We start from the raw sequence: 15,913 nt of genomic DNA on the forward strand, positions 1-15,913 counted from the left end.
CCCGACCTGGGACGGAAGGTCCTTCCTTGGGATTGCCCTCTGACCCTGGGGCCTCATTTTCACAGCCCTCCGGCAGTCCTCTCCTTGTCACGTCCCACATCTCCCCACAGTGTTCCTCAGACGCTTCCTGCTCTGTGGTGAACAAACTGCTCACTGTCTCGGCCTGCTTCAATCCCTTCCATGGGCCCCCCCCCCGCCGCCACTGAACGTCAGGTTAAAATCCATACTCCTCATCATGATCTTCAAGGCCCTGCCTGCTGTGGCCCTTGCTATCTCACCAGCTGCTGTGTTCCAGTCTCCCCAACATGCACACCGAGCACGGGGAACATTTAGCGACCCACAGTTCCTAACACACCACCATCTCTCCTGCTCCCGCAAGTCTGCAGGAATAATTCCTTCCGTTGTAATTTCCTCCCACTTAGGTCAACTTCCAGATTTAGCTCCACCTGCACTGTTCCAGGAAGGCTTTTCCTGACCTCCTGAAGCGGACTAGTACCCCTGCTACGTGCACACGTAGCATTTGGGAGTCTTCCCACGTATCGCTCGTGTTTGCAAGTGCCTGTCTTATGCAGCAGGGTGTCATCCCTTAAAAGGAGACACTGTGGATGGGTCATTTTGTGGCCCCAGCTTTGACACCCAAACCTGACAGGGAACGGCCACTCAGGGTATTTTGAAATGTTACAAACTCTCATGTTCTGTCAAACTGCTCATGGTATGACAGTAAGTCAAAAGAGAAGGGTGCAAAGCTGAGATGATTTTTTAAAAAGGTTTATTATTTTGGGGGGCGCCTGGCTGGCTCAGTTGGTAGAGCATGCGACTCTCAGTGCCGGGGTCTCGAGCCTCACGTGGGGCCTGAGCCAGCCAGGCACCCCGAGGATGATTTTAATTACTTAAAATAAACTACATATATGCCCAGAAAAAAGTAAATGACGGGAAATGTACTAAATATTAACAGTGGTCATCTCTGACTCATGAAATTAAGAATGCCTTATATTTTTATTTGTATACTTTATATTTCCAAATGTTTGCCACTGACGTGTACTACTAATTTTATTAAGAAAACAATGGACGTTAAAAAATTCTCTTTGCAAAGCATATATCTGATAATGGAGTAATGTCCAGAATATATAAAGGACTCTTTACATCTCAATAATAAAAATACAAGAATCCAATTTAAAATATGGGCAAAGGATTTGAATAGGTATTTCTCCAAAGAAGACACACAAAAAGCACATGAAAAGATGCTCAACATCATCAGCCACTAGGGAAATGCAAATCAAAACCACGATGAGATAACATTTTACAGCCACTAGGATGGCTATAATTGAAAAGATAACCCCACCAATGTTCGTAACGGCATTGTTCACAACAGACAAAAGATGGAAACAAACTAAATATCCATCAACAGAAAAATGGACAAATAAAATGGGGTACACACATACAGTGGAATGTCAGTCAGCCTTAAGAAGGAATGAAAGTTTTTTAAAAACGAAATTCTGACACATGATATGACATGGCTGAAAACATATTCCGAAGTGAAATAAGCCAGACACAAAAGGACAATTGTTGTATGATTCCACTTATATATATGAGGTACCTAGAACAGGCAAATTCACAGAGATGGAAAGAAGAGAGGTTATCAGGGGCTGGGAGTAGAAAGGATGGGGAGTTACTGTTTAGTTGGTACAGTTTCTGTTTGAGAAGATGAAAAGATTCTGGAAGTGGATAGTGTGGATGGTTAGACAACACTGTGAATGAATGTACTTAATGCCAATGCATTCTACACTTAAAAATGCTTAAAATAATAACATTTATTATGTGTATATTTTGCCACATTAAGAACATTTCAACCCTTTGATATCTGTTTTGTGACCAGGCAAATGAGTGTGCACGTTGAAGAAACTACTTCCCAGAATGCCTGCAGCAAGGCATGGCCATGGGACTAAATTTTGACCAATGGTGCTGAAGTGGCATGTGAAAATTCCAGGAGGTTTTTAAACAAAAGGCGAGAAGACGGACATGACGGCTTGGGCACAAACACCCATGCTGGACCATGAGGCAGACGCCATGTGCAGAGGATATCTGAGGAGCAGGATCTAAGGAGGCTGGTTTCCTGATGGATCCACCCTACCTACCATGCTCTGACGTCCTGACTGGACTCTTTTTCTACATGAGAAAGAAATAATGTTTTCTCCTGCTCTTACAGTCCATTCTCTACCCAGCAACCGGGGTGAATCTTTTAAAATTTAAATGAGATTATATTTCTTCTTGAGTTAGAACCCAAAATGTTTCATAATCTCACTCAAAGTAAAATACTGAGTCCTCACGTCCTCCAAAGTCCTCTGCAGTTCGGCCTCATCTACTTACTCTCTTCTTTTCCCACTGTGTTATAACCTCATTGGCCTGCTTTCTGTTTTGTTTGTTTTTTGTTTTTGTGTGTTTTTTTTGCTTTCTATTCCTTAAACAAGAGTAAGCGTGATCCTGCCTGAGGCTCTTTGCCTTTGTTGCTCCCTCCTTAAAATACTATCCCCTCAAAAAACCTTACTAATTCCCTAACTCCTTCACTTAATTCACATCCCTGCTCAATTAAAAAAAGAAATCCTACGTGCATTCCATAACCACCCTAGATAAAATAACACCACACGTATCACTCTGTCCTATTAAATTTCTTCTTCTGCCTTATTTTCACCTTTCACTCGTCAACATGTAGGTATTTATTTTTCCTACCATTAAACTGTAAGCTTGACAAGGACAAGGACTTTGTGTATACCTCTTCACTGTATGTTTTCTGTACGCCGTGTAGCTAAAAGGAAAATCTCCGCAGCCTGACGTCCCCTCAAAGTCTATCGATTCTATTTTGAAGCTGCTTTGTCCCACACACACCATGCCAATGTATGCACATTGCAGCACAACACCTTGGGAGCACTGTATGGAACTTAGGAATGCTGGTTACAAGAGGGAAAAATCGTGGGTCAGGAGAAGACATGGAGATGTTAGAGTAAGAGATTGGTCAGAAGTAGGGAGAAAAAAAAAAGAGAACACGGTCTTCGAGACGAGACAGAATGTCCTAGTGTTAGGCTTGCTTGGGAAAGATTACCTAAGGTATTAGGGAATAAATAGCAATCAAGGTTTAAATGTGTCACAGTGTAAGTAACCTCTGTCCTATCTACTTCTTTGCAAAGTCTTCACTCATTCAACAGCTCTGAGTTGAGTTCAAGGCAGTGGGGATACAGTGGTGAGGAAACACAGACACAGAGTCTGCATATAACTGTTTGAGGGGCAAAAAGATCACACAGGTGGGAAATTGCTACATCTTGTGCTTCATGATTTCATATTTCATTTCTTCTGAATTTCTACACAAATCTAAACACTGAGATGCCTAAAACGATTTCTGCAAAAATATTAATGAGGTCAACTTCAAAGACTGAATTTCTAAGACAAAAGGATAAACTCAAATGCTTTTTCTTCTTTTAAGAATGAAACCGAATTAGGATAAAGTTAAAGGTTCTAAATCATTTTTTTCTAAGTCACTCCTTTCAAGAAAGATGAACAATAAATAACAAGTGCTGGTGAGGATGTGAAGAAACTAGAACCCTCATACACTGCTGGTGAAGATGTAAAATGAGGCAGCCATTGTGGAACACAATGGTAGTTCATCAAAAAGTTACACACAGAGTTATCCTATGACTCAACAATTCCAATCCTAAGTATATCTACCCAAGAGATGTGAAAACACAGGTCTGCACAAAAACCTGCACGTGAACATTCACAGCCTCATAATTCACCACAGCCAAAAGGTGGAAAAGAACCCAAATGTCCAGCCCCCGGTGAATGGATCAACAAGACGTGGTTATCCATACATACAATGGACTAGCACTCGGCCGTAAAAGGAATATTCATGCTAGGACATGCAGGAGTGCTGCAAACAACACGCTACATGAAAGAAGTCAGTCATGAAAGGCCTCACGTTATATGACTGCATTTATATGAAACATCAAGAAAAGGACAATCCACAGAGACAGAAAGTGGCTGCCAGGGGCGAGGGGGGAGGAGAAATAGGGAATGACAACCAATGCTTACAGGGCTTCTTGGAGTGATGAAAATGTTTTGGAATTAGACAGTGGTGACAACTGCAGAGCTTCGTGAATATACTAAAAACTACTAAATTTTTTACTTTCAAAGGGTGAATGTTATGGCAAGTAATAGCTCAATTAAAAAAAAACAAACCCTCACAGCTCCCCTATGCCGCACCAGCCATCCAATAAAAATAAAATATTCCAACACAGCCAGCAAAAGACATTCTGCAGAAAGACATCTTGGCATGCTCTACATAGCCTCCAAAGCTAACATCATAATACTTAATGCTGATGAGCTACTCTGCACCTCACACCCGTCGCTTTAGTTCATCTTCACCACCGCCGTGAGGTTAAGTGTAATTCTCACCTCTAGTTTACATATGAGGAAACAAAGATTAAATAACTTGCCTAAGATCAGTCACATAGCTAGGTGTCTACAGAGCCAGGTGTTGAATTTAGGTGTAACTCCAGTGCTCGAGCCCTTTCTCATCTCAAAGGGGGAAGATATATTCTAAAGCATTAAAGCATGGTTTTTATAAAATGCTGATTATCTTAAATCTGTTTTTAAAATCCTCTTTCCTGGCACACTGAGTTTCTTACACTTGCTGAGTCAAGACAAGCATGACAGGAGCTTGTGTCACTAAAGAGCACAGTCATACCATGTCATATTAAGAAATTGGAGACTTTCACCTAGCAAGGGACGAGATTTTAATGATTTTATTTTCAGTTGTTTTATATGCCCCAACACACAGTTTGCTATCTTTTAATTAGTCCCAAACTTATTGTCAACATAACGTCCAGTTTTAAACAAGCTCCATGTATTTTGACTAAGACCAAGTTAGCCACAGACTTGACGTAAAAGTCTAGTCAATTTGACACTAAGAAATATGGAAAGGGAATTAGCACTGGCCCTTCCAATTCATACATTCCTACTTTCTAAGAGATCCAAACGGTTTGAAGACCCTTGGGTGAACTGGAAATTTTGTCCTCTTCAATTATACCTCATAATCATATGGGGTCCCAGGGTTGCCATGAATTCCACATAGTTTTTAGAACTAGACATAAACTGGGGCCAATCTAAAAATACTCAGAGCCCCCAAAAAAGTACAGAGTTGGGAAAGAAAAACAACAATGTACTGACAATCAATTTGCCATACATGGCATAAGTACTTCACATGTGGCAGTTCATTTAATATTTCTAACCTGTCCACATCATAAATTAGTTCTTCTCATTTTATAGAGGAGAAGGCTCCAGAAACTAAGCCAGTTTGCCTATGAGCATGCAGCTTGTCAAATGGCAGAGGTGGGATTCCAACTCCTATCTCCTCTATTTTCTAATACCCCTGCCTCTGCTTCATGGACAGACGTCCACGAAGAGTTCTAAAAGAGAATTGTACTGACCTCAGGAAATTCTGTAATATTCGGAGAGTACCAGAATCTAAAGGGCAGAACGTGTCAGAGTTTCAAAGAGATTGAGCCAAACAGTCCATAAACTGTTACATGCAAGTCCATAAACTTGCAGGTCCTGGTGCCTGCTAATATTCAAAGAGCCATTACACTCTTTTCTAGAATTACAAAGACCTCATATACTCACCTACCCCTTAGTTTTTGTTGTTTCAGTCAAACAGAATACAATGATCACTGAATAGCTTTGAAACATTTTAATAGATTTCACTTAAACATAAAAATAGATTTGAAGGATCAAATCCCTACACTAAAATGAAAATCATCACACACAAAAATTGAAAAATATGCTAAAACCAAAAGCTCCCTGATAATAGGATGTTTTTCATCTACTGATTACCTCTCTGCAGCACTAGCTATGTGAAAAATGTGCTCATCTTCATTCTGTAACCGTTCTTTTCTCCTTCTTTCAATGTCATGTCGTAGGTCATTTGGGTCTATTATTTTGACCAGAGTCTGAGGAATTTTGACAGAAGACAAACCATTCACATTACTGTTAGTTGCACAAAGACCGTATCTAATAAGAACCTTAAGCAAAAGTCCTAAATAAGTTACCTTATATTCATCCTAATGGTAGTGTAAATTGATTAAAATATTTTGAGACACAACTGACAATGCACAGACAGAAAAGTTCATAACAATGAACCAGGAATCCCACTTCTGGGGGTCTATCCCAAAGAAAAGGCTATCTACCCAAATATATCCAAAGTGCTATATTAAAAATCATCAAAAAATAAGAGCAACTTAAATGTAAAATAAATTTAAAGGAGAAGGGGAGAAGGATTTTATGGTAAATTTAAGTCAAAGTAATAATGTACAAGCATTTGAATTATGGTTAATGTAGACTATGCGGAAGTCAACGTGAAAAAAACCCACAATTACTGAGAAAAGTTAATTAAAACTTAAAAAGCCTCAATCATAAAAAGTCATGGGGGAGCTCAGAGATTTTACATAAAAGCAGTATTATTAAGTAAAAAGAAGAGCCTCTAAAACTACATTTCTTATGATAGTGGCTACGTTAAAATGCCAGATGTAAGACTACAAGAAAAGATGATCAAATGATATTTTGTGTTAAGTGGTTGAATTAGAGGTGATTTTTCAAATTTCCTATGGGTTGATTACAGTATTTTGATGAATAGAAATTTTCTGAAAATAGCATTTATTCAATAAATGCTATCTCTATAAGTTCAATAAAAACTGTAACCATTCACAAGTGAAAAAAATTACATATTCTATCAGAAGTGTATTAAAATCCTTCCTCTACAAAAACATTTTACTCTCAATGAATAAATTAGCAGTTCTTTTAGAACTTGATATACTTCTAAAACGAGAGCCAGTTTTCTTCCCCTCCCCCCCAACTAGTTAAGAGAGTTTTTCTAATTAGTAAAGAAATGGGGGGCGGGGTGGGTTGAGGAAATGTTGGGTAGAAATTCAATGTGTGGCAATAAAAAAAAATCAGTATTACTTCCATTATTTCGCTAGTTCATATTCCACAGAATTTTTCATACATTCTACAGCAAGCAGAAGGTCAATATCAAATGAAAGTAAGTTCCTCTGCATTCATTCCACATACAATTTAAAAAAAATACTCCACGTGACTGCTTTGGAAAAAATGTAGGTATCAAATATACTTTCCACAAGCCTTATGGTGTTAAGTTTTGGAAGGAATGTTAAACATTGTAACTATATGTCAATTTTACAAACCTGTTACCCTTAGGGATTGTCTCTCTTAGGGAATATTTTTGTCTTTTGTCAGTGTTCTCTCTGCAACCTGGCCAAGTTAGAATCACTTGGAGAGCTTTGTAAATTTCAGGTTCCTGAGTCTCAATCCTTCTTTCTCATCTACTTTAACTCCTTTTTTTTTTACTCCCAATTACCAGTTCCCTTTTCCATCAATATGCCAACAATAGGATAGTCTTTCATCAAAAATTGTATTCACTTACCTGTTCTGATTCATATACCATTGTTTGTTTATTCTGAAGCTCAGCCAAAGACATATCTATTCTCCTAAAATAATAAAGGCATATTACAATTAAATAATCATGTTTATACACTGATACCTTGATTCCATTACTACTGAATGGAATGTGAAATAAAACTGGTATGTCCTGGAGGATGCAAAAGAAACGTGCTACCAGGTGGGTTTTCATGTACATGTCAGTCTCCCAGGACATACATATCCTGTGAACAACATCACAGTGATGCCTTAGAGGTTCTCAAATCACTAGCCTGGGTAACCTTAAACTTTGCTCCGGTGATCTACTTCATTCTAACATTGATTCAGCTCAGCTCGCAAGACAGGGCACACCACCTGCTCAAACAGGTGCCAGCAGAAGAAGGCATAGGTTTTCATCCGGCTGCCCTCAGAACAGCCATTTCTGACCACATGAAGCAACCCATGATTTCAGTGGCTCGACAATTGTCTTTCATTCTTCCAGTGATAACTTCAGTAGGCAATTACTATAGACACAGCAGAATCAAAGTTAGGTAGGTAAAGATTGTCAAAGTCCTCCACATTTAGACACTGCTAATCAATGGCTTTAATACAACCTATTCCATCCAAGTGCACTGACCCAGTACCTGCCTGGGTCAGTCCTGCTTTTGGGTAGGAAATGCTGTCCTAGAGTCTAAAGCAAGCCCAGAAGGCGGCACCTTCCCAAATATGTTCTGAGGCTTATTCCGATGAGTTAAATGGGCATACAATAATCAATCATTACCTGTGAATTTCTGGATCTGAATTCGATTTAACTTCATTTACATCTGCAGCGTGTGTATCTCGCATTTTTGAAAAACGCTCATGTAAAGTAATGTCAGGTGATGGAAAATAATTTGCTGAAAAAGGAAACAAATAGTTTTATCTCAGTGTAAAACTGATTCCACTTAAAAGATTACATATAAGCACAGGAAGAAGGGACTGTTAAAAAACGTCCAACCTGTTTTCTCTTGAAAATATGTGGGACCCAAACTTATTCCACAGACTAATTTGTAGCTCTCACATGGTTTCCCAAGTCTAAGCAACAGGAAAAAAGGCCTGACTTATGAACCTAAGGATTCTGTTCCTATTGGACATGTCTGCCGATTTGCTGGGGGGAAAAGATAGTGTGGCTCTCTCAAAGTGAGAACCTTCCTTCTCCCAGATAAGACCTTACTCTGCTGGGAAGTAAAGACGGTACAGAGTTTTATAGTTGGCCTAGAGTAAAAAATAACTCAAGAACAACCCTGAGACATCAGAAAATTCTGAACAAATGCTAAACGTTGTTTACATATCCCAGAAAGAGTCCTACTGCCATTCTACTTTAATTAACATTAACTGAAGTTCATGAAGACATTCTGAAATCAGCTATGCTACACGGCTTTTAACAGGATAGAGAGAAAGAGAATACACTTAACCCATCAGAATGGTATTTAAGCAAACCTTTTCCCTAACTTACTGTTCCTGTTCTGGGACAATCTCCTGGATTTTTCTGCAATACCAGCTCCCTTTCTGCCAAGAATCATACTTCCTTTGGGTGAGAGGGGCTGGAACTGAGAAGGTGAACTGTTTCAGACAAAACGCATGCTTCAAAGTAAATATATGCCTTAGTTTGAGGGATGCAGAGAAAATAATTCATTTTCAAAACATGTTTCATGAAGGTAAAAAAAAAATCAGTGCAATTGTCCAGTAAGAAATAGAAAATAAAAATTTTGAAATTCTTGAAGGTCTCCAGTTTATTATTCCCATGCCTGCTTTATTATGCAGCATCAATGAAGTAAGTTGTTCCACCTGACTGAAATTTTCAATTAATGGAAATTGGCCAGAAGCTAAAACAAAACAATTTACTGCAGATATTCAAAGTATTTATTATGCAAATCCTTGATGTCATCAAGTATGCCAAATCAAACTGGAATCTTTTATCAATCACTTCACATTCATCCTTATGGCACAAAGTCCTAGTAATGCCCTCAGGGGGCTTTAAGAACATCACCAAAAGACCTAGACTTCCAGAGTTCTTGAGTTTGTCAAGTTTCATATGTGGTGTTTATTGCTTCCTCCTTCTTGTTTGGTTTTCAGTTAATGTTTCTTGCTGCTGTCAGTAGGCCTGTCTCTTGCAGCAGCTAACGTCTGCCTTTCAGTTTGTAATCTACTATGAGTGAAAGTACCAGGTTATTGGAACAACACATGAAGAACTAGGCTTGAATTAATACCTTACACTCTCTACAACAGAGTTCCTTAATACTGATCAAATTTATAATGAAATATTAATTACTCTTACTATATCACAGATATTTACCTATACCTTGTGAAAAGCCAGTACATTATTTTTGTGTTATCCCTAATGTATGTGCAAGATATACCAACCTTTAACTTGATGGATTATAGTTATGATTTCCTGAGCAAATTCTCCTGTAGGTTTGTTTTCAGTATTCTGAGTTGAGTCAAGATGTTCAAACACTGGATGAAAGTTCTCACTTTTCCTGCCAACAGCAACCAAATCATGTGACATCTGTCTCTCTGTGGAATAGCTAGAAGCAACCCTAGAATAATTTGTAAATGTTTAACTAAATTTGAAACTATTTTACTGAGAAAAAAACTTATTAAAAATTAATCAAGATAGCTATAAAACTAAAAGGATGTTTATCTTTTCTTATAATTAAGGCATTAAACTGTATGCCATAAAACATGTGCAATAATGCGCAGGAGAAAATAGCTACAGATGCATGAGTTTGAGTTCTCCTTTTCAATCAGAGATCATTAAATATTTGCCACTTTAATAATAAAATCCTCAACATTCTAAGTTAAACAATTTTTACCTAAAAAAATACAGCAAGGCATCAAAGGTCAATGTGCAAAAAAATAATCAATTAGATTATTTTCTACTCCCAAATGTCTATAAAATTATAAATCCAGCAAGCTTATACTATCTTGAAGTTCTACCACACTTGAAAAGCTGCTATTAAACATAATAACTTCTTTGCCTTCATAAAAATTCTTATAGCTCTGTATCAGTCATGAGAAACTTGGTATTTTGAAATCAAATTCTGTTGAGATGAATCAATTACAAAATCTCACTAAACTGGCAGCAAATAATCTTAGTTGTTAGCAAAGTTATGATCATTAGAACCGATTACAGTGTTCACCCTAAATGTATCCTTAAAGAAATGCTACCATTTATTATATAACCTCAGCTATGTTACCCTTTAATGCTTTCTGAATCTTTGTAACTTGTATTACAAGCTCTCTTGACCTTTAGGCATCATTATCAAGTCATGATTATGACATACAGCTAACAATTATTGAGGGCTCACTGCAAGCCACACACAGGGGCTCAGAACTTGTTTGCGAACATTATCTGATTTAATCTTTACAATAGCCCTATGGGGAAGGCGCTATGACACTGAGACAACGGATGTCTTGGTTGTTTTGGTTTACATCCCAGAGGCTGAGTATTCCTAGGAACATAATCCTTCCAAGTGTCATAATGGGAAACAATTCCAAAAAAGCTGCTCTCACTTAAAACTACTCTTAAATTCTTTGCCTGGAGGCAGATTATATGTCACAGAAGAAAATGTCTCAGTATTTTATATTTATACCTCATTTTGGACTCAAAATGGCACTAATTAGCTTACACCCATCTTACTCCTCTGCATTTAACTCTAAATAGCTTTTGCCTCTTTCCAAAAATCATATTCACTACCCAAAGAATTGAGATTTACAAGTGCTGGGGTTATTTATGAGTATGTTATATAGGCTATGAAGATAAACCCGAAAGAGAGCCCTGAAATATGTTTTAAATAATAGCAGCACCACTGAATAAATGATACCTCCTCATATAACAAATATCAATCAGATGGATACATGTTGGGATGTGGGTGTATGCATGCACGGATTTACTTATTTAAGTCACTTAACAGCCATATATATAAAACCGCTCCAGGGTAATCAGGGGCTTACAGATATTCTTCAAATTTTTTAACTTCTCTCATAAGATGGTTTAAATGCCCATTTTTAACTTATCAGAGGCAAGGCTTCCATATGACCTATGCTCCCTGCTTTCAAACCAGCACTGTCGAGACAACTCCCTGCCAAAGCAGAACCCCAGAAAAGTGATTATGCAGCAGGCTGATGCCACTGTTAAGGTTTCCTTGATTCATCAGAAGGACTTTCATTAGAAGAGCCATTTCTCTTCTTTCCTCCTAATTTGCTCCAAGCTTCCCACTGGGTATCTGATAACAAGCTAAGAGACATTAGTGATAAACACTGGAAGCTAGAATGGCCCTATAACAACCTCTACTAGCAAAGAATTACAAATGCTGTGTTTCACGGTACAAAAAGCCTGTTCCATACCCCCCCAAAATTGCTTTTAAAAATATTTTACAGGAGAGGGGCACCTGGGTGGCTCAGTGGGTTAAGAGTCCAACTTCGGCTCAGGTCATGATCTCACTGTCTGTGAGTTCAAGCCTGCGTCAGACTCTGTGCTGACAGCTCGGAACCTGGAGCCTGCTTCGGATTCTGTGTCTCCTTCGCTCTCTGCCCCTCCCCAACCCACACTCTGTGTATCTCAAAAATAAATAAACATTGAAAAAAATTTTTTTAAATAAAACACTTTACAGGCGAAAAGTAAGATGTTCAAATAGAACTATAAAAATGGTCTGTCCATAAGGGGAAATCAATTGATCACATTTTGTATTGCAGACTCAGTTTCTCCCATGAGGAAACTAGTTGATAACGGTTTCCAGTTTTCCACCAAGTAATTATTAAAATTTACTTGATGGGGCACGTGGATGGCTCAGTCAGTTAAGTGTGTAACTTCGGCTCAGGTCATGATCTCCTGGTTTGTGAGTTTGAGCCCCGCGTTGGGCTCTGTGCTGACAGTTCAGAGCCTGGAGCCTGCTTCGGATTCTGTCTCCCTCCCTCTCTCTGCCCCACTCCCATTCTCTCTCTCAAAAATAAATAAAAAACATTAAAAATAAAATAAAATTTACTTGTAACTTATTATAAGTTAATTACTGGTATAATTCCATGCCCAACTCTCAATCCCTAGAAGTGCTATGGTATACTTTACAGCTATATTTAATTCCTGAAATTTTAGTGTTTACATTTGCTATTAATTTATCCTGCAAGATTTTTAACTAAAAAATGTTAAAATTGTAATTTCCTAGGAAATATTAAAACTGAAATTTTACTCTTAAAAACAATTACAGTTTTTGCTATAAGAAAAGGCTTCCCGAAACTGGGGAACACAAAATGTTCTAGGCATTTACATTTGTACATTTCATCACCTCTTAGTTCACATTTTCCTTTCTTACTTTTTCCTAAGACAGATATTGATTAAAAAGTTAATGACTTCAAGAAATATTCCCAATACAAGTAGTTAAACTGAAAAGACCAAATGTTCTCATTTGAGATGCATTTTAGGCAGTTTTAAAAATTAAAATATAGCCAAACACCTGTATTCTAGTACTATTTCTGATACTGGTCTGATGAAATCTTCCAGGCTCCTCTCTTTTCTCCCCCACACCCCACTCGTTTTTCTTTTCCTCTAAGGATATTTCCTCCGACGTTCTGAGTGTTGTGCATAATAACAAGGAAAACATAAAAAGCTACATTAAACCTTAATTTCCTTTGTACACAGTTAATGTCCATTAAAAAACACAACTGCATGGCAAAACAATAATTACAAAAAGCCCAACAACAACCAAAACTAATGGATAATCCCCTGTCCTCTGGAAGTTTTAAATATACAACAATGTGCATGGGACACATATCAAGTTTTCCTTTCTCAGTTTTCTCCTAAGAACTAACATTTTGTATGACATCCTATAGTTTATAAAGCACTTTCCCAATTATTCATTTGCTCCTGTCTTCCTGAGAAGACATTTAGCTTTTCTGGAATTGAGGGTAAAGGGTTAGGGAGACTGCTAATTCCCTTAATTCAGCATCTCATTATCTTTTCCTAAGTACCCTAACTGGCCTCCCCAACCCTAGTGTCCTTCCAAGTCACCTCACAGGTGTCTTCCAAGGCAGTCCTGCAGCAGCCAGAACTGCTTCCTGCCCTCTCTGATCATCAGCTAATCCTGTCAAATCAGGCAGTGTAGCAGTCTTACCTTTGCAGCCTCCCGTCCCTCTATTCCCTTTCACTTACTGCTTGGAACCACAGCTCAAAGTTCCTGTATGCTTTCTGTCTTTGTTAACTTATAAAATGTCTTTCATCTCGGGGTGACTGGGTGGCTCAGTTGGTTAAGCATCCGACTCTTGGTTTCAGCTCAGGTCATGGTACCACTGTTTGTGGGTTCGAGCCCCATGTCAGGCTCCGCACGGTCTCTGTGTGGACAGTGCGCAGCCTGCTTGAGCATTTCTCTCTCTCTCTCTCTCTCTCTCTCTCTCTCTCTCTCTCTCTCTCCCTCTCTGCCCCTCCCCTTCTCTCAAAACAAAACAAAACAAAACAAAACAAATAAAATAAAATAAAATGTCTTTCATCTCATCTCCCTTTGCAAATGTTGAAAAGCTTTGAAGCCTAGCTCACGTGCCAACAACTCCTAAAAGAAGCCTTCTCAGAATCCTCCAGCTTGGGATCATCTGAGTCCCACCTTATGTGTCATTCACTGCATCATGGTATTACCAACATCACCCTATTGTCTAGTAGATCAGTGGAGAAGAAATCCAATCCTATGCCGATTTATAGTCTGAGAGTACCCTAACAGGCTGTCTCACAGAAGGTAGGTCCTCAAAAAAATTACCTGCTCAATGAATGAATGATAAGTGGAAAACAACTTGGACAATGTGAAATGAGAGTTTCAGCTAAAAAGATGACAGACTTGAAAATTCTAACTGAGGCCAATTTAACTGTGTTTTTTAAACATTCTTGGCTAACTTTTTATTTTAAAATTATAACTTAATTTAGACCAATTTAAATTTTAAGTATTTCACTTTTTTATAATATAAAATTTCAAATATATACCAAAGTTCAGAGAATCCTATGATGAGCCTGTCAACCCAGCTTCAATAGTTACCAACACATGGCCAATGGGAGCAAAGTTGTAGAGCCAGGAGGAACTGCAGGTTAATATGGGCCCCAAAAGGCATGGTCCAGTGATCTGCCCAATGTCACAGAGCTGCTTAGGGACCCACTGGAAGACAAAAACCTATGTACACCAACCTGAAACAGAATGTTCATCTTCTTATACTAGGATCCTTAAGAGACATTAAGAGAAGCTAGGGTGAAAGATAATAATGAAAGTGAAACTTCTCTCAATTAATTTTTGATTTTTAAAAATGTATACAAGAAATATTAGTGGGGTAGGAAACCTTAGTTTTTGTGATACCTAACAGTGAGGTAGCAGGTTTGTGTTATCACAAAAATATCTCCACTCATAGCTTATTTTGCCTCCAGATGAACGGTACCCATCATAGGTAGGTAAACTTGTGTCACTGGGTTACCTTCCTTCAATCCTTACTATGGTTTTTCATGTTGTTCCCCCACCCATGGGGCATCCCTTTCCTTAGAGCAGCATATGGGCTCCAATGTCTTCTGGGGCCCATTAACCACCTCATCCCCCTTCAGAATGGGGAAAAACCTGGGGAAAGACCAGAATGGGGTAGGGAGGCCCTTCCTGTATCTCTTGGTGGAGGGGAGTGGGGGTGGGGACAAAACGGTTATATGCAAATGTGACTGATATACTCAGTCCAACATCAACTTTGCTAGCCAACCTTCCCATCCTAGATGCCTAGTACCAGCATGCAGGGCGGTCAACGGAGCCTCAACTCCATCCACACCAGCTTATTCTTCTCCAGAGACAAGCATCCCCTCCTCCTCCTTCTCACTTCCATCCTAGCCTGAGCAAGGTTTAGTCTCTCACCTACTTGGCCCAACATTAAACCAACACTTCCTTCATCTGCCTCAAGACCTCAAGATGTACACAACAGTGCTGGGAGTTCATAATAGCATTCGTATAAATTTTCATATTATGACTCCTTAACTTATATTTTCAAACATAATTATGACTTATATGTAGCTTCTACCTCTGATGATGCAATTTCTGACAAAGTGGGTCACTAGAATGTAGCCTTTGTTAACAGAAGTTTTAACTATGCAGTGAACATTCAACCAAGTGTCCTCCTACTGCCGTTCTAGATACCAAATGGAGCCTAGAAAAATCACTAGCTCAATCATGTATGTTTTCAACTACATTGATAACTGGAAGAACATACATCGTTATGTGACCAAAGCTAAGAAAATAAACAAATGCATAAAATAACCATCTCCGATTTCCCCCAAAATGGATAAACCCTCTAGATTTTAACCAACAAATAAATCTCTCTACTTACTCTATGATTATTTTAATTTTTTCAAGCAGAGGAAAATCTAAGTTATGTTAATAGTTGAGAACATGAC

General features: G+C 38.5%; 1 protein-coding gene across 10 annotated transcripts in view; it reads right to left on the bottom strand.

The window, feature by feature from the left end:
* The window catches only part of BCLAF3 (BCLAF1 and THRAP3 family member 3), a 56,623-nt gene that overhangs the window by 18,637 nt on the left and 22,073 nt on the right, over positions 1-15,913 (bottom strand). For 9 of the 10 annotated variants that reach the window (XM_015085035.3, XM_027054710.2, XM_053202146.1 and 6 more), the window contains 4 exons: positions 9,880-10,055; positions 8,258-8,372; positions 7,484-7,547; positions 5,881-5,996 (listed from right to left, as the gene is read on the bottom strand). In XM_015085035.3, coding sequence (XP_014940521.1) covers positions 5,881-5,996; positions 7,484-7,547; positions 8,258-8,372; positions 9,880-10,055 — 471 coding nt within the window. The remainder of the gene's footprint in view (positions 1-5,880; positions 5,997-7,483; positions 7,548-8,257; positions 8,373-9,879; positions 10,056-15,913) is intronic. The other variant, XM_053202145.1, reaches the window with a different exon arrangement.

The sequence above is a fragment of the Acinonyx jubatus genome, chromosome X (genome assembly GCF_027475565.1).
Source record: "Acinonyx jubatus isolate Ajub_Pintada_27869175 chromosome X, VMU_Ajub_asm_v1.0, whole genome shotgun sequence".
In the NCBI taxonomy this organism is placed as follows: Eukaryota; Metazoa; Chordata; class Mammalia; order Carnivora; family Felidae; genus Acinonyx; species Acinonyx jubatus.